The sequence below is a fragment of the Callionymus lyra genome, chromosome 16 (assembly GCF_982586985.1).
Source record: "Callionymus lyra chromosome 16, fCalLyr1.hap1.1, whole genome shotgun sequence".
Lineage (NCBI taxonomy): Eukaryota > Metazoa > Chordata > Actinopteri > Syngnathiformes > Callionymidae > Callionymus > Callionymus lyra.
Genome location: NC_141833.1, coordinates 4,590,512 through 4,612,992, shown reverse-complemented (window position 1 = coordinate 4,612,992; position 22,481 = coordinate 4,590,512). Strand labels below are relative to the sequence as shown.

General features: G+C 37.4%; 4 protein-coding genes across 6 annotated transcripts; 1 reads left to right on the top strand and 3 right to left on the bottom strand.

The window, feature by feature from the left end:
* Positions 1–549: 549 nt before the first annotated feature.
* elovl1a (ELOVL fatty acid elongase 1a) lies at positions 550–8,515 on the bottom strand. 3 transcript variants are annotated; one of them, XM_087811895.1, is made up of 9 exons: positions 8,429–8,515; positions 5,209–5,281; positions 4,640–4,734; positions 4,384–4,574; positions 4,237–4,317; positions 2,890–2,946; positions 2,709–2,814; positions 1,668–1,807; positions 550–1,595 (listed from the first exon to the last, which is right to left on the bottom strand). In XM_087811895.1, the coding sequence occupies exons 3-9, from the start codon at positions 4,698–4,700 to the stop codon at positions 1,287–1,289; spliced, it is 945 nt and encodes a 314-aa protein (XP_087668021.1). In that variant the 5' UTR covers positions 4,701–4,734; positions 5,209–5,281; positions 8,429–8,515; the 3' UTR covers positions 550–1,286. The 3 variants fall into 3 exon arrangements, with proteins under 3 accessions (XP_087668021.1, XP_087668019.1, XP_087668018.1); XM_087811893.1 differs by having other exon boundaries at positions 5,209–5,370; positions 8,429–8,509; XM_087811892.1 differs by lacking the exon at positions 8,429–8,515 and having other exon boundaries at positions 5,209–6,403.
* Positions 8,516–8,681: 166 nt separating this feature from the next.
* On the top strand, positions 8,682–15,016 carry bokb (BCL2 family apoptosis regulator BOK b). The gene is made up of 5 exons (XM_087811896.1): positions 8,682–8,859; positions 9,178–9,495; positions 10,465–10,593; positions 13,379–13,542; positions 14,163–15,016. Exons 2-5 carry the CDS (start codon positions 9,273–9,275, stop codon positions 14,286–14,288), a joined length of 642 nt encoding a protein of 213 aa, XP_087668022.1. The 5' UTR covers positions 8,682–8,859; positions 9,178–9,272; the 3' UTR covers positions 14,289–15,016.
* A 238-nt stretch (positions 15,017–15,254) lies between these two features.
* thap4 (THAP domain containing 4) lies at positions 15,255–17,409 on the bottom strand. The gene is made up of 5 exons (XM_087811897.1): positions 17,292–17,409; positions 16,667–16,820; positions 16,335–16,444; positions 16,000–16,103; positions 15,255–15,921 (listed from the first exon to the last, which is right to left on the bottom strand). The coding sequence occupies exons 1-5, from the start codon at positions 17,314–17,316 to the stop codon at positions 15,805–15,807; spliced, it is 510 nt and encodes a 169-aa protein (XP_087668023.1). The 5' UTR covers positions 17,317–17,409; the 3' UTR covers positions 15,255–15,804.
* A 128-nt stretch (positions 17,410–17,537) lies between these two features.
* On the bottom strand, positions 17,538–21,228 carry agxtb (alanine--glyoxylate aminotransferase b). Its single transcript, XM_087811891.1, has 11 exons — positions 20,912–21,228; positions 20,555–20,747; positions 20,405–20,469; positions 19,256–19,356; positions 19,114–19,184; positions 18,967–19,051; positions 18,806–18,904; positions 18,633–18,702; positions 18,368–18,463; positions 18,037–18,165; positions 17,538–17,938 (listed from the first exon to the last, which is right to left on the bottom strand). Exons 1-11 carry the CDS (start codon positions 21,185–21,187, stop codon positions 17,831–17,833), a joined length of 1,293 nt encoding a protein of 430 aa, XP_087668017.1. The 5' UTR covers positions 21,188–21,228; the 3' UTR covers positions 17,538–17,830.
* Between the last annotated feature and the right edge of the window lie 1,253 nt (positions 21,229–22,481).

Here is a 22,481-nt window from a genome sequence, read left to right as displayed (position 1 = left end):
ATGTATAAACTGGGTACATTACAGGATAAGGGATATTAATTAAATATACATTGGTTTATTCAAACATAGGTATAAAATATTGTGTTTATGCCCGAGGTTCCAGACATTCCATATCAAAACTCCACTATTGTCTTGGGATCATGTGGCAGATTGGAAATTAGCATAGCATAGCATGACAAAGGCGTCAACTGTGGTTCATTGTCTTGAATGAGCAAATCCAATGAGAATGATCCTGCGTGAGTACAACTCCTTTGACAATGTTGGCAGTATTATCCAGTATGAAATTTACTTATATTGTCCAATCTGTTGAATTTGAACCCGAAATACATGAAAGATGATTAAGAAGTTGACAAATTTACTAGCTATGTGAAATAATTGTCAATGTGAATGAAAGTTCAGCTCCCATATTTGTAGCAGCTGGGTGTTCAATATAAATCTTATAGTTTACCCAAGAAATAAGTTTATATATATTCAAATATGCGAGGAAAAAAGGGGTTTTGACGCAAACTACCTTAAAAAAAAAACATACTTATAAAAGGAAAACATGCAATTGGTTAAGATTTTAATGTCTGGTCAGAAATGTGTTCCCCAAACAAACCCTACACATACATCCATTTTCTTTCTGGTTTGCAGACAGTTCATCAACTCATTGAGCTCACACACAGTTGGGTTAAATAGGCAAGTCAAATTTACTCTTCAAGCAAACTCACATGTTGGTCAACTAGCTGTGCAAAAACACACACAAAAGTAATCCGTCAATACTGTTATATAGAGCTTAAAAAAAAAAAAAAAAAGAATTTCTTCAATGGAAAAATGAGGTATGGCAGCTTGTCAAAAGGGCAGGCTGTAAAAGTTTTTTTTAGATGACACATACCTTTTTTTTTACGAAAGATTTTATTCAAAAGATAAATTAAATTAAAAGGCAAAAATACTTGGCATTTACAAAGATTGAATTTGGCAGCGATTATTTACATGTGCTTCAGTGGAATGGTGTGATCCTCCAAAACAACATGGACCATGTCAGCCGAAAGGAAAAGTTGGAAAACCTAAAAATGGATGAACCAGTCCTCAGTGAACCAGTGTTAGTGTGCCACAGTTCAGAACAATGTGAGATACTGGCACAACACATCGTGCCATTTAAATCCCAACATGGTGAGTACAATAAAAAAAAAAAAAGGGGAGTGTAAAAGTAGTATATTAGAGTCCGTGCTGTTCCAATAAGTTGAGCTTTCAGTGTATTATGATTCATAGACTCTTCCTTTGGCCAGTGCTTCTCCCTCCCAGAGTTAGATTTCCTTTACTTTTCCTGGGACAATTTTCCCATTGCTGTCCTGGTGCTGCTGTATGTGCCCGTTCTCCTGATGCTTCCCGTTGGCCACCACATTGATGGGTTCACTGGCGGAGCCGTTCTTTTTCAAGTCCATTGCAGGGAGACGCCTTCCCTTGATGTAGGCCTGCACCCAGAAGTTGGAAAACAGCAGGAAGAAGAAAGTGCCGTACATCCAGACCATGTGGATCCATAAGGGGACTTGGTAGTCACACTTTTCCATTAAGTAGTACTGGCTGATGTGGACAGAGATCAGGATGAACTGCGTCTGAGAACCATAAATAAAGATCGATCAATGATCAGTTCTAGTTTAAAAACTATAAAAGTGTAGTCGTCGTACCAGTTGGATGGCAGTCATGTACTTCTTCCACCACAGGTACTTCTGAAAGCGAGGTCCCGCAGCAGACAGTCCGTAGTAGAAGTACATGATAACGTGCACGACAGAGTTCACCATGGCGTGGAAGGCCCCCATTCCTCCAGCTAGAACATACACATTTAATGGCCTTAATGCAAATAACCAAGAAATATAAAGAGTTGTTCCTTCAGGTAGATGAAGTTCATTGTTCTGATTGCCAACATATCCCTAACGTTTAGTTTACTGACCTATTCCTTTTTAATTAAATACTTGTGATTTCACATGCACATGTTTAACCTTTTGGGAAAAAAATATAATTTGCACGATTGATTCATTTTGAAAACGGTCTCATAAGAAAGAAAGAATTGTTGTTAAAACAAAGAAAATAAAATAAATGACAAAATAAATAAAACAGAAAAAAGTTGCCCAAGGGTTGTGGCCATTATTGTATTTAATTTAAGTGGAGGGGTGTTTTTTTAGAAATGTATATGGGGGGGTTAGTTATACAAATTCTTTTTCAATCAGATATTTGGTGTATTAAATTCATTTTTATTGAACAAGATTTATGATAGTCAACTGCTCAATCAATTTAAAATTCTTCTTTAAGAACGAGGGATTGGTTAAAGAAATTAAGACATTTACACCATTCATATTATTTGCAACCTTTTAGAAAATTAAAACAACAGCCATTTGTTTGTAAAAAATAGCATTTCAGTTTATTTTTAAATTAATTCTAAATTATTCCAAAAAAAAATAAAGGGGTAAACAAATGTAATTCCTTATGTTTAAAATATGCATATAATACATTTCTAATAAAACGATAAATTGTTATTTATTCGGGTGTATTGAAATTTCTCAAAAATGATGCGTTTTCAATGATTTGAGATGTACTTTAAATTAAATGAATGCAATAACCATCTTTAGAGTTATTGATTGGCTTGATACGCCACATTTTAAACTATAATATTCTTATTAATTTGATATATTCATATATTAATTCATAAAAGAAACATCAGCGGTACTGACCTGGAGTCAGGGTGATGCCCCACCACCATGTCCAAGGCATGAAGGAGTGGTGGAACACATGAAGGAAGGTGATCTGGTTCTGTTTTTTCCTCAGCACAAAGAAAACCTACGACAAAAATAAACCGATGTCATTTATTCGCCTCTAGAAGAAATCAAGATTTTGATAGCAAACTAGTCTTACCGTGTCCAGGAGTTCAATGTATTTCGAGAAATAAAACATCCAGCTAGCACGGACCATCTGCCAGAGGAAGACAAGCAGTGAAGGTTAAAACCAGGGTTTTCGACGCAGGACCTTAACCTGAGACCAGCAGACGTTGAATTTGATGCCAAAATATCACAAACATGATGAGCAGACAGAAATATGTCCTTCGGGGCACACAGTCTTGGTTGCTGATTTAAGTGACACTTGTTTATTCTCAAAACATATACAATATTGAGTAAAAAACAAGAGATTATTTACAGAATCAATAAATCTGTATTTTCCCTCGTTTACACATTTCTGGGACTGCTTGATTCCTCCTTCAGCTTAGCTTTGTTTTTGGCATTTTGCCAACACCGTTCTTTGTGTTCAATTATTTATATGAAATTTATTTTAATATTGAAGCCAATATAGTTCTTCCCATGTTAATGTTAATAACTATAAAGAATAGATTGAATGAACACAGAATAACCTTTGTCATTGGAACAGATGGTTTGTTTGCTTTGTTTGTTGACTTGCTAATGCTCCCGATCAAAGTCTAGCCTAACCTTTTTTTCAAGGTTAAAAGTTATTGCTACACTTTATATGCTTCAAGAGGTATTAGACATGATATAAATTACTTTATTTTGTACATGCCCATTACTAAAATTCCATTTGTAAGCATTATTAACAAACTAATAAACTACCATCAATGATTAAGTACGTTTCCCGTTTTATTTCAACAAACATTGGTTGGTTTTTATGAGTTTTTGTCAGTCAATAAAAGGTTTGTATTACCAATCTGATTATAGAAATTCCATGCATATAAAGAGCAATTTATTCTAATTTGTATCTTTTTCTGGCAAACGAATATCACATAATGACGAGGCCTAAAAAGTCGTGGACAAAGAAATTTAAACAATTTTTGTTGTAAAGACCAAATAATTGAGAAGTATATATTAAATACATCTACATTGTCCCTCAAAAGAAGTATCTATATTCACAATTGTATTTACATTTTATTAGTAAATCTCACACATTCTTGCTTAAATAAGTATTTTCTTTTAACATTTCTACCTAAAAAGTGTACCTAAAGTGTGTTAAAGAATTGTCGTACTTTAGATCAAACCTTGTTAAATGAAGTCAACACTAATTAATTAAATGTACAATAATGCGTCTAAAAACTAGATGGGTAAAAAAAACAAAACAATTATAAAGTCACATTTTTAACGCATATGGAAAACCATGTTCCTCCTAACTTTACACAACTAGAATTTTACAAATACATGAAGAGAAATAAAGAGAAATTTGAATGAATTAATCATAGGTCTGACACAAACTGATCTTTACCCGAAGTGACTCAGGGGCCGTAGAGTAGTCGACAAGGTCACATCTCCATGTATAGGTGGTTCCCCATCCAGCTGCCATAAACTGAAGATGGAAACTTGACGTCAGACGACACATTACCATTTAAAGGGAGCTCTTGACTAGACATACCTCATAGACGATGTAGGCGTTCAACAAAACCATGCTGACGTTATAGAGAATCATAAGGGTCTTCAGTTGGAAGGGTTTTCGGTTGGCCATCAGTCGAGGACCAGCGCACACGGAGAAGAAGACGTAGAGCAACAGGAGGATGGTCATCTCTATTGGACTTTGCATCAGCGGGTAGTCCTTCACCCGGGTATCTTGAATACATTCACCAAGTCGTCACTCATCCATTCATTTAGTCGTCGAAACTCAAGAAACTCACCAGTCCTCAGCAGGACATAATTGTGGAGTTCTAAAAGGCTCGACACAGCTTGGCGCAGCATGGTGACGGCTGGCTTCTTCCACTCCTAATCAACCCTGAGAGAAGAAACATTGAAGTGACAGAGGCGACCATTATTATCAACTTTTTTAGACCATTTATCGGCTGGCTGAGCAAACAGAAGACAGCTGCAACAGGGCTGCATTTAAACGCTTGTTCAAATATCACAGTCATTAAGGGTAAATAAAACGATACTTTCAGCCAACTACCCGTGGATATATGAACCGGTAATGAATGGGGAGGTTGTGAAATATTCTGCTGCTGAAACAAAAAGGGGCCGTCTAACAAAGCAAGTAAAACAGGTGAGGCCCAAAAGATGGCTAATAAAAAGCCGGCATGGCACCTACAGCACTAAAATGTGGCACATTTTTGTTTAATAAAAGTACACAAGACATATCCAAGTGATATTATAGGGAGTATTCAGTCTACACAAGTCACCAGAAGAAGATTTCCATTCATTTAGCTCTATCTCACAGAGGAATTTGCAGCTGCATTAGCAGAAAGTGACTCACCTGTTCACATCCACCAGTCAGCCCAGGAAATCAGCTCCCACAGATCAGCTGAGGGAGCAGGTAAATGCTGCTTCTGCTCTCCAGGCAACAGAATCCAAGTTCAAGTGAGGAACAAAGACCGGGGGGGAAAAATCCAGGGGTGAGTGGAAGTCTGTTCAGCCGCTATGATAAGGAACCATTCAAGTCAATTTAAACCCTGTAGCACTATTACAAACTAGTTTCAGAACCACACCCTGCTACCATGTCAGGCTCCACCCTCATATCAGCACTTGGCTGCTCTGTGATTGGACCCTCCTCTTCTGGTGGTGAAGGGGAGGCCCGGGTTAAAGAGGCCAAGCAGGCTGGACTGAATGGCCTCATTGTTATTGGTTGAAATTTGATTTCAAGACGAAATGCGCTGCATGTGAGAGATGGATCCGGAAGAATAATCTCTCATTTAACCAAGTTTCCATGATATAAGATTTTATTCTGTCAAATCTGGCTAAAATGGGACTCGATTCTGTTCATATGGACCAAAGGTGAAATTATGAACCGACACTTTGTAATGTCCGTCTCGCCCACAAAAAGGCTGGGTTTCTCTTCCAACCCTTTTCCCCGATGACGAGGCTTCCTGTGTCACTGGTTTAACCTGTTCCACAAGCTTCTGTAGTGACGGGTGTAATCCCCCGATCACGCCTGTAATGGAGAACTTGTGCGTGAATAAAAAAATTAAGAAAAAGGTGACGAGAATGAAAAGAATCCACACACGAGAGAAAGAAGTGGGATGTTGTCAATGTAGGAAACTCTTGCAGTTATGTCACTAAAAAAAAAAGGAATTTATTGGAAAACATTTTAAGCTGACTTCTACTTGTTTGATTCAACATAAACATTTATTAAAATCAGTCCCACTGACATGCAAAGTGTGTGGTCTTTATCATGCTGTTCTCTTAGTGTGGGCCAAGGTGTTTTACAGGAATGTGGTTGAGGAGAAACTTGGGGATGTTTGACCACTTTTTTTTAACGTCATACATTCTGATGGACCGCTGACAATAAAATAATTATTTGAATGTTTAAATTTGCAAGTCTCCTAGTTAACACTTTGGAGTGGTTCCCAAGCCACATTTGATCGTAATATATATATATATATAAAAACTGACAATAAAAACAATTATTTGAATGTTTAAATTTGCAAGTCTCGGTGTTGTGTGACTTGCAAATTTAAACATTCAAATAATTTTTTTATTGTCATATATATTTATATATATATATCCATATATATATATAGCCTAACCGAGGGACACATTTTTATTATTATTATTATTTTATATCAGTTTATATTGTCATTTATCCAGGTCATGGTTATTCAGAAGGTTTCATAGCAAAGCAACTGGGCTGTGTATAGTTTTGGAAAAATCTCTCTTTAGCTTTCCCCATCATAATGAGCCTCTTTTTTGCATTAGTTGGTTATGGTTATGGTTATGTAGAATGGACTCGTTAGTACTGTAAAAATGTTTGAAAAGTTTGAGAAGTTGAGATTATATTATTTCCAAGAACATTCATGTATTATGCATGCATAGCCTGTATTTAACATAAATGAAGAGAGGAAGAAAAATGGTATGCAATAAACCATTAATGACAACAAATTATTTCTCTAGTTTGGCAATTTTAGCAATATAATAGTTTCACAAGCAATTTATTTATCTCGGGAGTTTGCCTTTTTTTTCTTATTCAAATGTACCGATTTACAAACGGTATCTTTATTTGAATTATCGTCCAGTTCTGATTCTGGTGATGTTTATAAAGTTGACTTTTACAAACTCTTTTAATCTGTAATATCCGTTCTATAATTCATATGATAATTGTGCTCATATCTGGTCATCCAAAAACCGTGAACTATACTAATACTAATACTAATGTTGTGCTCAGTCAGCAGGTTGATCAACAATATGTGTAAGGGAACATTTACTATCTAGTTTAGGTTGTGGTCCAACAGCAGTACTGAGATGGTAACAACTAAACAACTTGACATTGTGTAACTAGATTTTTCTGCTTAGCTAAATAACAGACAGTCTATTTGAGAAACACCTTGTGTCCTCAATTATACAAATGCAAGGAATTCGGTGAAGCCACTTGAGAAATGCCGACGAAGTCAGTGAGTCAGTGTGTGTGAATGTGATTGTGTGTTTCTAGGTATGAAGACAGATGTGGGGAAGGTTTTGACAAACTGCTGTGTCGTCAGGCAAATGAATTCCCCATTGAGAGACACTAATGCTGCTGGAATCTGGTTTATCAAAAGATCCAGGAGTGAACCGGCCAGGATTAAATTACATTCATGCTTACTGTAGAGGTAAAAAACAACTTTAGATAATTATAACATAACCATTTTAAATGACTAACAGATAATTAATTAATCTACATTTGGTGTTGAATTTAAGCATATTTAATCATTTAAAATTGAAATGGTACACTTAGCTACTGCAAATGCATGGAAATAATATTATATTGTCATATTTCGAAAATAAATAAATGAAAACTAACGGTTGCCATGTTCACATTCCCACTACTATTTTTGATTTTATTCATCTATTCCCACATTTCTGTCAATGGTTTTACTTTTTTCTTTTGTTTGCTAACATTTATTTTCGAATTATGGCTACCATTTAACAAAGTTGAGGTTTCGCATCAACACAAAGTAGGAAAACAGCATACTCTAGTGGCCAAATGTTATATTACATAAAAAATAACTTTTTTTCGTGGAATTATGTTTTTAACATTAATGATTAAAAAATGTGAACATTTAAGTCAATAAGATACATAAAAGTCAGATACATAAGTTTTTGTATTGTTTTTCAAGCTACACAATGTTGAAAGGACACAATTAACGTAAATAAATAAAATAAAGCATCATAGACGTGACACACATTTCTGTTGTTATTTGTTTGATTGTTAAACAGCAATATTATTGGTGTGTTCCTCGATATAAATGAAGAATACTGTATTCTATTTGGGCTGGAATTTCCCTTCCGTGGCAAAGGTTTCGCACTTCTTAGAAAGGGTAAAGCCCATTAGTTTTTATTGTTATAAAGGAGCAGGACATCTATTCTTACCTGTCGGGGATTAAACGTCTAAAATAACTCCACTGGCCTCTGTAGAACACTTACATAAACTTTGGCAGGAAGTCAGCTTCACGACACGCTTACAAAGAGAACTAAAAGATAAACAACGGCACCATTAATCTCACCTTATTTTCGGGGGAAAAATGCGTTTAGCTAAGAAAAATATCCCACGTTTGAAAACATGCTTTATGTTTCCAGTGATTAGTGGAAACGGTTATGGCGCGTAGGGTTGGATTTTATCACCGCGAGTGCCGATGAGGGGGCGATAGAAGGGATGGCTGAAGGATAACTCCGCCTCCGGGATCGTCCGCACAGTGAAACCAGCGCACAGTCTTGCTCGTCACCAGCAGGGTGGGGCCACAGGTAGGCGTCCTGTATTCCTGTCTCACCCGCGCTTGGAAGGTTTCTTGGAAGCAGGTGTTGAGACGAGACACGGAGACACGAACCCTGGCCCAGAACTGTGTGCATGACTTTAGATAGAAAACATTTCTTTTAAAAAGTGATATTTTCGTTCATCTGGGGCGGAGACAGACGGAGCGCGATGGGAACTGCAAAGGTATGTCGTTTCTCACCTGTAACTACTGCTGATGTTGAATTAAAAAATCCAAAATGTCTGCTTAAAACAATTCTTTTTTTGTCCACGGTTTCCCCGGTGTCATCTTAAAGCTGCTTGATGTTGCATAATGATACAAGTGTAGCAATATCTCAGCATGTGACTCACAATAATAACGCCTCCATCGTGTTCTTACGTAAGATGCAGACCTCTGAACGTCTTCCGACACCCACTCTTTTTTTTATAAAAGTTTCTAAAGTTGACAGCAGGAAATGCAGCTATTCTGGTCTGTTCTTAACTGTATCTGTTGTCTGATCGCAGAGCTGACCTGAAGCACGTCCCTGTGGGAGAAACGGGGTGAGCGTGACCTCTGACCCCCCCCACCCAGCGCTGACCCTGATCCTCTTGAGGAGGACATGGAGATTCTGAGGAAGTCGTCGGTGTTTGCTGCAGAGGTGCTGGACGTGTTCGATAGATCTCTGTCAGAGAAGGAGCTGGTGTCCCAGTCCAAAGCCCTGTGCAGGGACTACATTCTCTCCAAGCTCAACCAGAATGGACTGGGCTGGTCCAAAAACGAGCTCAGTCTTTCTCCTTCCAACGCTTCTCTGTGCGATGTTTCTTTAGTGCTTCTTTGTCTTGGTAAGTATCTTTCTAGCTTCATGTAAAGCATGCATGTGTTGAATCATATTAATAATTTTACTTTGTGTACTCAGTAGACTTTCCTCTGGGCAGACAGAACCTTAATTATTTCTCAAAAAGAAAGGAGACAATGATGCAAGTTGAATATAAAACCTTAGTTAAAGTGTACAAAAGTGGGTTCAAAATAAGTCCCTTCACACAAATTGTCTTTTTTATTTTTCCTTGATCTATGTTCTTTATCTTTATCGCCAGACTTAGACTGTATCATCTTGTTCTTTCTCTTTATTCTCTTTGTTCTAGTTCTTATTTTATTTTGATTTTTTTTTTTATGAAAAATTTCTGTATTTGCTGTGGCTAATTGGAAAAAAACAATTTCCCGAAGGAGACCTCCTGAGGGATCAATAAAGTTCTACCTTACCTAACCCAACCTAGACAAGTCAATAATCTGGGTTCTATTTATCTTATATTTTCCAAAATATGATGCATTTTTCTTGTTTTATTTTTGTGACTAATTTGGATTCTTACTATTTATTTTCTCCTGAACAGCCTCATTACTATACAACTTTTAAAATCAGTATCATCTCTATTTATACTAATGGATTTACCCATGAAAGTATACAAGCAAAGGATATATTTACCACCGTAACAAATCCAGTTTGTAAGCCTTGAGCAGGCTGAAACATGCGTGAGTTGAAACACTCTTGAATTACAGGCCTGACTAGAATATAAGTGTTGGTTGAAATGATTTTAATTATCTTAATAATTAAATCTTATCCCTCTACGTCAAAGCAGTGAAAGTTTCCAGGACTATTTCTATCTCCTGAATTAACCTCCCGGAAGTCTCCTTATAAGTCCACAGTGTTCTGTAGAACAAGCTGAGGTTTTTTTAAACATCTGTTCCCTAATGAGTTGATTTTCTTTCTTCTGAAAAATAGATTAAATTCTCCCTCTTCCCTCCTTGTAACCTAGGCGATGAGCTGGAGTGTATGCAGCCCAGTTTGTACAGAAACGTGGCTCGCCAACTCAACCTTTCAGTTGCCATGGAAAACATGGTTTCAGACGCCTTCATCTGTGTGGCAACAGAGATCTTCTCCACAGGTAAAACCTCACTTCATTTCTATGGATGTGTGGGTGACACGTATTCTCCACGAGGAATAGAGGTGTTAGCAAGTGATGTCAGCCAACTACATTTGGCCTGAACTGCTCCATAAATCTTAATTTCTCTCTTCAGATTTCCTATTTTTGGTTGTTCAAGAAATCCCACTTGATCACAGACATAATGTCCTTTTTGAAATTAACGCAAACACTCAAGTATTTTTTCATTCACTCATGTGAATTTATCATTTTTATTTATATTTAGTTGTTTTTTCGTATTTACTAAAGATCAGTTCTGTTTATTTGGAAAAATAGATATTTTATTTATTTATTTAATGTTTGATTTTAAAAGTTGTGCAGATCAAAGTTAGTTAATGAAGACATTCTTTTTGCAAAGTGTGGATTTTTATTGGTTGGTCCAGTTCCAATATGTGTTGCTGATTAACTTTCAAGTCATTGCTTTCCAATTACAGTGTCGTATTTAGACTTTATGCACCTTCTATTGCTCTTTTCTCCCGTTACGCACGAGTGACCTGCTCTACTTTTACGTTGAGTAATGCGTTCTAATCCACGAGCTGTCTTCGAGTCAATGGACTTGACTTGAATGGTCCTCCACTGTTGCTTAAGGACATTTCATGATAGTGGAATTAGAGTGCATTTGAGCTCACACTCGTGTCTTAGCAATGTTTATTTTTAGCTAATATATTTTAAAAAAAAAGGGGGTATAAAACTAGGGGTTACTATTGGCATATGTCTAACAAGACCATTGTTGTTAGTAACTTAGTTACAGTTACTTCTTTTCAAAAGTAAGTGAATAGTTACCCGTTACTAGAAAAGTAACTCTTGTAAAAGAGGGATAGAGGCAAATTTTCTAATTGTATGGGCCAGTGTAAGGTTGGATTTTCTGATTAACAATAAAAAATATAGGAACAAAAGGTAAAATGAATACAAATATAGAATAAATGAGGGGTGTACTGATTGTCATTTTTGTGCCTTATACTGTTAATTATACTTTTAGATTCTCAACAGGCCAAAACGGATTTCTGTCTATTTTTTCCCCTTTAAGGAGCTTAAACACAGACGCATTTACTTTTTTAAAAATCACAGTAAACTAGTAAATAACGACTTCAATAACTGAAAAAAAAAACACTATATTAAAACTCAAAGTGTTAAATTACCACTTTAAAACTAAAATAAGTGCGAACAGGGAAGTAATCAAACCCAAAAATTGAAACTACACAAAAAAAGAGTGGTTTAATATTCAGAAACACTTGAATGCAACACTTTTCCCGGCACGTTGTTGCCATAGGAAACCAAACGGCCAATAGGAAACAAGCTTTCTCCGGTCTCTATATAATAATATATAAATTCCGTTAGTGTGGCGGTAGTAATGACAAACAGTAGTTTGATTGAAACACAAAAATGGACAAACTAGAATTTTCATGTTGATTGTAAATAAAATACAGTTTTGTGAGAGAAAAAAAGATTTTTTTTTACTCCCTGAGGTAAAACTGATATTGGTTTGTTGGGTTCAGCCATGTTATGAACTCGCTGCTCAGGATATTTGATTGATTAAAGGCACCAAAAGATGCTTAGATTGAGCTCTGGTGTTTTTATTAGCTTGGTGCTGGAATCATGTTTTGCTGTCTTGACAGCTGCTCTGCTATTTTCCCAAAAGTCCATGTCCTGTAACCGAGTCTAAGAATAGTCCAAGTCTGGCTGCTGTCTCACCAACATTTCCATTTATCGGAATTTCTTCTCCTGTTTTTTGGCTCAGTTCGCTCTGGGTTTGACGTCACACGAAGTGAAAGTCGGGGAGACTGTGTGGGAGTCTTCTTTAAGAATAACAATCTGGAAGACCCTTGTTGCACCAGCCTTCTAATTCTGGGCTGCAGGACAGCTGTTAATAAAAAAATATTTTTGTCTGTCTACTTTTGGTCTGGTGTCGGCTCAGTCGAATCATCTCTTCTCATCCATCTTCCTCCCACGTTTGTACGCCTTCCTTCCGGGGCCTCCTCTCCTCCAGCTTCGCTTGCCTCTATTCTTGGCTTCACAGTGGTTTGTCACAATGTGACGGCGTACTACACTTGTTTAAGCCTTGTTAAAGCCTGCCTCAATCTCTGTCTTCTTTTAGCCACGGTCAGACAGCGCGGGTCAGCTTTGGAGAAACGAGGTGACACAGACTTAAGCAGGCTAATGCCGTCAGAGCTTTAGCCGAAGCACTGTTGTTATAACAATCTCCGCTGCCCTGGAAACTATCTGACCGGATGTTCTTAACAAGGCTTGCGTCGTCAGAGACAGGCGAATGATGAGAATGTCCCCATTTTTGTGTTAGTCACTGACAAGATTTATTGGCACGGTAAAAGAAAGTTGTGTGAATAAAAGCAGTTCTAGGCACAGAGAAGTGTGTCAATGCTGTCAATGATTTACGAACTGTTCGAAAGCTTGCCTTAAATGTCCTGAGAAAAGCAAACATCAGTGAGGACTGTTTTTGCCAAGTGGATCATAAGCGTCCCTTTTTTCTTTTGCATAAAAAAAGAGAAAAATATGGTTCTGGAAAGATAGGAACTCGCTTGACCTTTCCCCCAAATACCACTGTAGATATCGGTTATCATTGGACTTGTAAATGTGGCGTCAATTCGACTTTGAACCGACCTCTTTTCTCATGTATTTATTGCTGTACATGATGTAATTGTGTAGCTAGCATTAGCCGCCAACAGGCTTTAAATTGTGTATATATACAGTATTTTCCCCACTTTTTAAAAATAAAGTTGTTCTTTTGTTGCAGGTATAACGTGGGGGAAGGTGGTGTCCATGTACGCTGTGGCTGGAGCGCTAGCGGTCGACTGCGTCAGACACGGACACGCCAGCACCGTTTACATCTTAGTAGACAGTTTGGGCCAGTTCGTCCGAAAGTACTTGGTTCAATGGCTGAAGAGACGTGGAGGATGGGTGAGTGACTTCTTTATGGATCAACTTTGTGTTGTGGGAGAACAAAATAGAAGCTTTTTTTCTGTTTCCGTTTCATGACTAATGGAGTAGATCTTTCTTGCTATTATCTAAACTAAGCTGTTTTACTATGTAACTTGAAAACATGTAACGGGATGTACTGTATCATATTGATAAATAAATAATTATGCTGTATTCGACCATTGGCAGAATTCATGAAATTGTCATTACACCAAAAACAATATTTTTCAAACTTGTGTAATATTGCTTTAACCCACATGTTGTATGAAGTCATTCACCTTGACCCAGAGACAACACGAATGTTAAGCAGTTGCAATTTATTTAGAACTTTGTGTTAGAGTGCACGATAATACGAGATTTGATCTCGTTTACAAACAAGTGTATATGTAACAATCGTATCACAATATTGCACTTACGCAGTTCGGTCACTGGGGGTCGCCAGAAACGAGGTTTTAAATCAAGCTTTATTATTAGTTTTGCTGAAATGTGGGTCATTTCTATGATCTCGCGCCACAATATAAATAAAAAACAAATACGGTGCTTTACTTCACATATTTTTTCATTTTCTGTGTATAATAATAATTTTTATTTGTATATTTTAGGGAGAAATCAACAAATGTGTGATCAAGAGAGACGTCACCCCTGAACAGAACTGGCTGGCCTCAACGGTCGAGTCTCTCAAGTACTTCCTCACCACGGTGTACGTTTACGTCATGAAGGAGCAGTGACATGAGCACTCTGGACTCTTCAGCGTATGTGGATATCGAGTGGACCTATCCTAGATGGAGGGTGGATGGACCTGCGCTGAGATCTGTCTGTTGGTGAAAGACTATTGGCAAATGTTTCCTCATGTCAGCGTCAGATGAGTGTGTCAGTGATTACACCTCATCCAATGTGTAGTTGCTGTAATTAATCAGGACATTCACTTGATGGGACCAGAACAAACTGGTGCCTCTTCCTCCTCCAGTGAGACACTGATGCACAGAGTGATTGATATCTGCTCAGCGGGCTGGGAGACGGATCTTGTATGAATGTGGAGTGGTTAACCTTTTGTTTTTCCATACAGAAATTGAATGTAAATCCTTCAGGGATGTTTAAACTTTACAGTTTTGAACACAACCAGAGCATAAACCTGCATTTCCAATCCACCACTTGAATACAAAACTCTCAAACTATTGCCAAAGCAGCCTCCTTTACAATGGTATTAATATTTTTTATTATTTCCATGCCGATTTATTTTTCATGTCATTTACTATAGCACTGAGGCACATTCGCAAGCACTATAGCAGGATGGTTGTGTGAAGCCTGGTTGTCACTTTAAATGTGTTAATTTATGTGTGTCTGGCCGGTTGTTAAATGCACAATTGAATAAATTTTTGACTCGTAAATGCTTCCGAGTATGTATATGGTGAGGCTTGACTGAATAAAGTTTTTGATTTTTTGCCGTCAGAAGTAATTATTCGCCACTTTTATTTTACCCACTTAGTGCAACATAATACATTTGTATGAAATCAAATAACATTTAATTTTTTTATGCTAGAACAGTGATTTATAATGTTGATTACTGTGTTTTTTCCCATATTGAAGCAGCAAAACCACCATCCAGACTCTATTTGACGAAGTGTGATCGTCGTTTGGTTTCTGCAATGCCATACAGTGTACTCTCATTGTCAACTTAAATCAACAAAAGCTGCCACTTTGCCAGTGTTGTTTATTTTACCTGTTAACAGCATAAAAGTAGCACATTTTTTAGATCCCACTTTCAATAGTGCATTAGAAATAACTTGTCTACACTCGCATTATGCCCTTGAGGTCCAGTTAAGACACAACTGAAAAAAAATAATTTAGAAAGAACTTCTGGAAAACAATCAAAAGAATAAAAATTCAGTTGTACTATTCTGAACCATTGTAGTTAAAGATGAAGCCCACATGAAATATTAAGTAATTTATATTTATAGAGCGCTTATGTATCTATCGCAAGTAAGTAATAAACGTAAACATTCATATTTTAATGTTATTACAGCATGTAATGTGCAGCAACAATGGAAGATAACAGTGTAGAACCTTAAATGATGATTATTCAGGGACATATCAGATGGACGGCTAAGATAATCATCATTCATGTTGACCCCTGAATGAAGTAGATATAAATGAGTAACAATATTATCTGCATCTTAAACCCTAAACAGCAGTAGTCACAACAATAAGCTTAAGTTAGGAAGTTTAGATTTCTGTCATATCAAGTCAAGAACTGCGAGTGTAGGTGATGTGCAAGTGCTGCATCAGTGGCTCGTTGTCCGTTGACATGGAAACCGTCTGCTCCAGTCTCCCGTCTGGCCTGAGCTGCAGCACTCTGGAAATCTTGTCGGAAGAAAAAGAAAGAAAAAAAACGCTGAGACGTGCAAGTTAACTTAGATTTGTTTAAATAAAAGTACGAACCTGCTGCACGTGTGGCTCCCGTGCAAAAGAAGTTCTTGCCACAGCACAACTCTGCAGGCATATCTGCTGACCAGTCATCTCCCCCTCCTCGATCTCCACCACACCTGCTCAGAGACACACTTTACAGCATCCTACTTATAGCTAACACATAGCTACTGTACAGTCACAGAAGGACAAGTTGATCAGTTGTTTTAGTAGCATAATATTTAAATAATCCACGTCACACTTGAAATAAACAATAGTTATTATCAGAGACTGCGATTACTCTAAAACATATTGTTTGTGTTCTTCTTCAATAAGACCTGCACCTTGACTTAAGTACACCTCATCATTACCTGAGTTCTGTGCGATGATGAAGGCAACTTTGTTGGTTCCCGGCTGCATCCGGATGAAACCACATTCTCTGTGTAGAGGCTTCTTAGAATCTGCGTGGAAGGCATTGAATCTGAAAAGTGAGCGAAAACAACAGATGTTACTTTAGAAACTGATCAATCACTTTAATTCCAATATTAAACACAAGCTTTGTAAAGCGTGAATAATAATTAAAAGATGTGATCCCCAATATAAATTCTCATGAAGACCTTTTTAGTGAAACACAAGTTACAAAAGTTACTTAATAAGCGAAATGCATAAACAATTTTAAGCCTTTAATGGGTGCAAAACATACGCAAAGTTGATGACTGGTTGTCCGACATGAGTGAAGTGTAGCTCCTCTGTGTAGCGGAAAGGTTTAATGGACGGAAAACAGCCTTCGCCTGGCTCATCAGATTTCCAGGTGCCGAGGAGCCAGTCAAGAGGCAGGATAGCTGGATTTAACTCAGCTACACAAAGAAAAAGACATGGTTTCAAGGCAATATTGTGAAGTAAAATACCTCCACAAGTTAGTGTAAAGCATAACCCCTTTTGAATTTGTTTTTAACGGTGATATTTAGGTACCCTCTTCAAACTAGTGACAAATTGTAAATGTAGTTAACACCACTGACCGCTAGATGGTGGTGTTGACCAATCCCCCTTCACAATCACCACAGAACAAGAACCTTCTGCACATGAAGGTGATATCTTTGCTACAAGATAAGCTACAATAAACGTGTTTAAAAACATGACGTGGACAACAAAAGGGCTTCTGAAATACTAGTGGTTTCGATCATATTTAATAGCAACTTTCTATCTATAGGTTTATAGACGAGCTGACGAAACCAGCAGATCGAGCTGTTAAATAGAAACCTACTCCTCCACAGTATCCAACATATAATGTATTTATGGTTCGCAGAGATCACGCATGAATGACCTACCTGAGTTGTTCACAGGGGAAGCCATGTTTTCTAAATTCGAGCCTCAAGGGGAGTCGAACTGATATCAGCCTCAGATTAAACTGTACCAGGAAATGTTGGGGATTCTGGGAAATTGAGTTTGTTTTTAAACACCGCAGCTGGACAAACAGGCGTCTCAAGTTAATCCTTATAATAAATAACAATGTATTTACATACATTTCCGCAGCGTGTTTTCTATGATTTGCAAAAAAACAAAAACAAAGCATGTGTGATAAAACATTGCATCATTTATTGATCTTCTATCGTTCAGTGCTTTTTTTCCACCATGTGACAGAACTTTTTGATTTATTGTATTCATTACAAACATGTCACAGCAGTGACTTGATGACAAAAAGAGTCTCAAGAGAGTCTCAAAAGAGTCTCAAAAGAGACTCATATGGAACAATTGTTTTTTTTTTCTTTTGTAATCACTAAAATACATGGAATTGTCCTGCAGGAGGCGCTGCATCTGCATTAGTTAGTCCTTCCTGGATCTTTGAAAAATCATTTTGGACTTGGAATCAAGCTTTGGATTTCTTGCAGTTCTTCAGAGCGTCTGCTAGAGCATTGAGTGCCATGTCAGCGTTGGACTTCTCACAGTTGTATCCCATCAATCCGATTCGCATTACCTAATGAAGGGACAGATTTAAAAAAACAAAATAACAGTCATTGAGTGCTTTATTCATAGCATATGTTCTGAGCTCAAAGTAGTTCAACTCTTACTAACCATGCCGATTGAAGGTCCCAGGCCTCCAGTCATCTCAATTTGGTGGTTTTTCATCATGTAGGCAAGCATCTCCCTCCAGTCGTAGCCTTCAGGAATGGCAATAGTCGTGACTGAAGGCAGCCTCAAGTCCTGCAAAAATATAGAGAAAGTTATTGTTGCTGTATGTACAGATAAAGGCACATGTGTCACATGCAAGGCTTACAAGCTGTAAAGATAAAATTACATTTTGTTTCCCCCACAAAAAAGGGGTTGGACCCTTGTGTGATTGGTTTGAAAATCCTGGTTAAAGGTATTAATTAATTAAATTAAATAAATGTTTGTTTTCTTTCACCTTGTCGGAAATGAAGAGCTTCAACCCCAGGTCCTCAAGTCCTCTGTAAAGGTATGCTGCCACCTCCTTGTGTTTTCTCCAGGACTCCTCAAGTCCCTACATCAAGACAAAGATTCACGAGTAAATACTTGAGTACATGTATGTTCACTAATGTGTGTACAGTGTGACCAAATAGCCATGGCCACAATTAAAAAACTTGGATATCTTCTCAATCTTAAGCGGTATGATTCAAACTTTCATTTTCTGTCGTTTATTGTCTTATTACCTTCTCTGCAAGAATTGCTAGACTCTCTCTCAAGGCGAAAAATCCAGAGACGGGGCCAGTGTGATGATACCTGCAAACCAAATTACACTTCAATATCACAACAATAAAATACACCTTTCATCTTTTTTAAATAATGAACATTATTTGAATGATTGTGTGAATGACTGACTTACACTCTGGCTGGTTTACCGTCACATCCCCAGTAGTTAGAAAGATGTGTCATGTCAAAGAGGTAAGACACTGGTTTTGTTTTCCTGTTGAACATCTTCTGGCTGTACAGGAATACATTGATTAATTTTTATATTTTTTATCCTTGGTTAACTGATATACCGACCATGCTCTTTCGTTGAAAGATATAGGGGCTGTGCCCGGAGGGGCGTTTAGAGCCTTCTGAGAACCAGTGTAGAGAATGTCAATATCTGAGTGCAGAGAAGGACAGTCAAGTTTGTGCAAACAAGATAATTATTAATACAGAAAGTACTCTGCTTGTCCATGAAAATAGGTGCTGCTCCAAGTGACGCAACCGTGTCCACCAGGAAGAGGCAGTTGTGTCTGTGGTGATACGTGACATGATCAAAATGACGTCTCTACTCGAAAACACGATGAGAACCCAATCAGTTTACTTGCTGCAGATGTCCCCGATGCCATCCATTGGATGACAGAGTCCAGCGGACGACTCTCCATGTGTGAGGAAGAAGAGGACTGGCTTGTGCTTTTCTACAGCCTGCAAACAGTGAGTCATGTACTTGTAAGTCATAATTATATTTGGACTACTGTAAGAAAAAGGGGTCATAAGTGCTGCCAAGAGATTAAAAAAAATCAAGCAATAAATTGATTATGATCTATAATTTCTTTTCATCAAATTATTATCTTGAAATAGCTTTTATTCACCACAACAATAACTTTGTTAACTTGCCATTAATGAACCATTGATTACTATACCCTGGTATTATCTCTTTGTCGCTGTTATGTGGATAAAACATTTTAAATAAAAGGCCACTAATTGAAAAATAATAATAATACATTTACAAAAATATAATAGCTAAGAAAAACCTTCAATTTAAGTTGCTTGACTGTATCAGATTGATATTGTTTTAAGGAAGAAAAAAGCTTATAATAATCATAATTTATTGTTTTGAAACAACTTGAACAGATAATACTCTAGTCCTTGACATAATGCTGTATGTGAGACTAGTCCAAACTAGCGGTCCTCATGGTCTGCTGTATTGGAGTAAATCTTTGATTTGATTTATCCGATTAATTTCACTGTCATCTCTTAACCATTTTTCAAAGTAAACTTATTGTGTTCAAGCACCCGCCTGGAATAATGCTGTGATATTTTTGTCTAAATATTGGAAAATAAAACTAAAAAATCAAGATTATATACAGAGCTATACGTTTTATGTATCTTATATATTATAATATAATATTCACCAGTCCGATCACTGTCCATTTCAGGTTTGGACTGACATTGATTATAGCCCGACAACTCAAGTACAAGTAGAATACACACAAACATTGCTTTTACATAATTCAAACAGAACCGGTAGTTAGATGGTAACTTTAGAGTGTATGTATTAGTTAATTATACAAATAACATTGTAGGATATTTCTTAAATCGTTTTCTAAAGGAGAAATGCAGAATTAAATTGATTAAAAAGTGATTTTAAAGCAAAAATACCAATGGATACTCATAATTAAATCCTATATATTTTTGAATTGATCTCTTTTTTTAGTCATTCTGCATTTGTGAAGTTCTTGTAGAAACTCACATCTTGAATCTCCTTGTTGGTGAAATGTCCTCCCGGTGTTTTGACCATCCTGTGGACATTGGCACCTGAAACCAACCCACAAAAACGGATGAAACTCGTTCATGAGAAACATGCATGAGAGAAAAAAATGCGGTAAGTGTCTATAGGTACCAATTCTTTCCGCGATCTCCGCAACGCGTTCTCCCCAGATCCCGTTGACGGCCACGAGGACACTCTCTCCGGGCTCCACCACGTTGAACACCGCGCACTCCATGGCGGCGTGTCCGGAGCCGCTCATGGCGATGGTCATGTTGTTCTCCGTCTGGAAGGCGTACTGGATCCCTTTCTTCATGTCGTTCATGATCTGCGCGGAGAAAGCAAATGGTCTCACCGAGGATCACCTCATCGATCCGTGCGTAAATACGCACGTTGAAAAATACAAGGAGGGCCAAATATAAAATTAATTAAAATATAACCTAAATGTTTGGAGTTTGGGTTTTATTGTAAGCATCCTTTGGCTTTTATTACCTCATACATTTCAGCGTGCAGGTGACCAATGATCGGCTTGGAACCTGCAGCCAAGACTCGAGGAGGGATATTCGAGGGTCCGGGTCCGAACAGGTACCGCAGAGGGACCTCCAGGGGCCTCAGCATACACGCCGGCGGCGGGATAGACACGCTGGACATGTGCCGGTCCAGGCGCTGGATCAGGGGCGCACTCCGGGCGCAGAGGGACCCGTCAAGGGCCACCGCCGCCTGCTGGGCGAGCAAGACACCCCGTCCGAACAAAGCCTTCTGCATCATGGCTTGGTTTTCCTGTGGCGAGCTCGACCACCACCGTCAGACTGACGCAGGAGGGCTGTGAGTTTTGACTGATGGTTCAAGGCAAACAGGCCTTTGACCTGTTGTCCACGGGGCGGTGTGTCTGTCACTCGACTGACGTGCAACACAAATGTGTTTTACGACTTTTGACCAAATATGATGCTTTTTTTTCCCTCACTTTTTGTTGCATCATCATCATGCCTGACGGTTTTCGATTTTACACAAATAAGACTTAAAGTTTCAAATGAATCCAAAATAAAAAAGACAAAAACATTAAAGGGAATATCTTAAACCCATTTTATTAGGATATAATACTTTGGCCAGAACGTAGTACATGATCTTAGATGAAAACATTTATAAGAACAATAAGGAGGAGTTTGATTTGTAGTTTTACATTTAAACTCAAATAAGTACTGGGTTAATTTTTTGTTTGAGTTTAAACAAGTTTAATCACAAATGCATTCCAAAAGGTATTTAAAAAAAGTTTTGAATAGAGTGGAAGGATTAATGGGTTTATGGAATGAAAATAAATGTAACTTATCGTAGAATGACAATTGAATTATTTAAATATATATATATATATTATATTAAAAAAAGAAAGTAATGGGACTCCCATATGTTTATTTTAAACAATGAAAATGCAGCAACATTTCTTAAAAATCTGATATTTTTTACTGTTGAAAAATTAAATGACAATAGAAGTATAACAAATCAATTTTTATTTTAAAGCTTAAAAAAAAGTAAAACTGTCTCTCCTACTTCTTTATACCCACATTCTTAAACTTAAAACTTAAAGCACTATTGATAAAGTCTAGATGAAAGCTTTTCAGTCCAGGTTAGCATAAAATCTCCTGACTATTGGTCTCAACCTGGAAAAAGAGCAGCCTTGAACTGGTTCAGGTTGGTTTGTTTGTGAATTTTTTTTTAAGTTTATCTCTTGTCTGTGGGTTCATAAGAGGTGTATCCTCTGAGAGCCAATCTGCTCTCTTTGGCTGAAGGGGGAGGGGAAAAACAACATCATACACCAGCCCAAATTCATCATTGTCGTCAGACACAATAAATCAATACATGTCTGACGTAAAAGCCTGATGTAGGAATTGACATTTCACATTTATGACACTTCTGCTCATGATTTCAGCAACAATAACACCACCTTTACCACATACATTCATTTATCATTTTAATCAACATTTTTAATATTAAATGATTTTGCAAGTTTACTAAGGTAACAAAAAACTTTTTGGGAGAGAACGCTTAAATTTTTTTTTTTTTTTTT

Excerpts from the sequence above, each read along its gene's own strand:
- elovl1a (XM_087811895.1), bottom strand. The coding sequence starts at position 4,700 with ATGCTGCGCCAAGCTGTGTCGAGCCTTTTAGAACTCCACAATTATGTC. Across the intron at positions 2,947-4,236 it reads CGGCCCCTGAGTCACTTCGG|ATGGTCCGTGCTAGCTGGAT; the intron begins GTAAAGATCAGT and ends TTCCTCTGGCAG. Across the intron at positions 1,596-1,667 it reads ACATGACTGCCATCCAACTG|ACGCAGTTCATCCTGATCTC; the intron begins GTACGACGACTA and ends TATGGTTCTCAG.
- bokb (XM_087811896.1), top strand. The coding sequence starts at position 9,273 with ATGGAGATTCTGAGGAAGTCGTCGGTGTTTGCTGCAGAGGTGCTGGAC. Across the intron at positions 9,496-10,464 it reads TTTAGTGCTTCTTTGTCTTG|GCGATGAGCTGGAGTGTATG; the intron begins GTAAGTATCTTT and ends CTTGTAACCTAG. Across the intron at positions 13,543-14,162 it reads TGAAGAGACGTGGAGGATGG|GGAGAAATCAACAAATGTGT; the intron begins GTGAGTGACTTC and ends TGTATATTTTAG.
- thap4 (XM_087811897.1), bottom strand. The coding sequence starts at position 17,316 with ATGGCTTCCCCTGTGAACAACTCAG. Across the intron at positions 16,445-16,666 it reads CAACCAGTCATCAACTTTGC|ATTCAATGCCTTCCACGCAG; the intron begins GTATGTTTTGCA and ends CTCACTTTTCAG. Across the intron at positions 15,922-15,999 it reads GGGAGCCACACGTGCAGCAG|ATTTCCAGAGTGCTGCAGCT; the intron begins GTTCGTACTTTT and ends TCTTCCGACAAG.
- agxtb (XM_087811891.1), bottom strand. The coding sequence starts at position 21,187 with ATGATGCAGAAGGCTTTGTTCGGACGGGGTGTCTTGCTCGCCCAGCAG. Across the intron at positions 18,464-18,632 it reads TAGCAATTCTTGCAGAGAAG|GGACTTGAGGAGTCCTGGAG; the intron begins GTAATAAGACAA and ends GTCTTGATGTAG. Across the intron at positions 17,939-18,036 it reads TGGGACCTTCAATCGGCATG|GTAATGCGAATCGGATTGAT; the intron begins GTTAGTAAGAGT and ends TCCCTTCATTAG.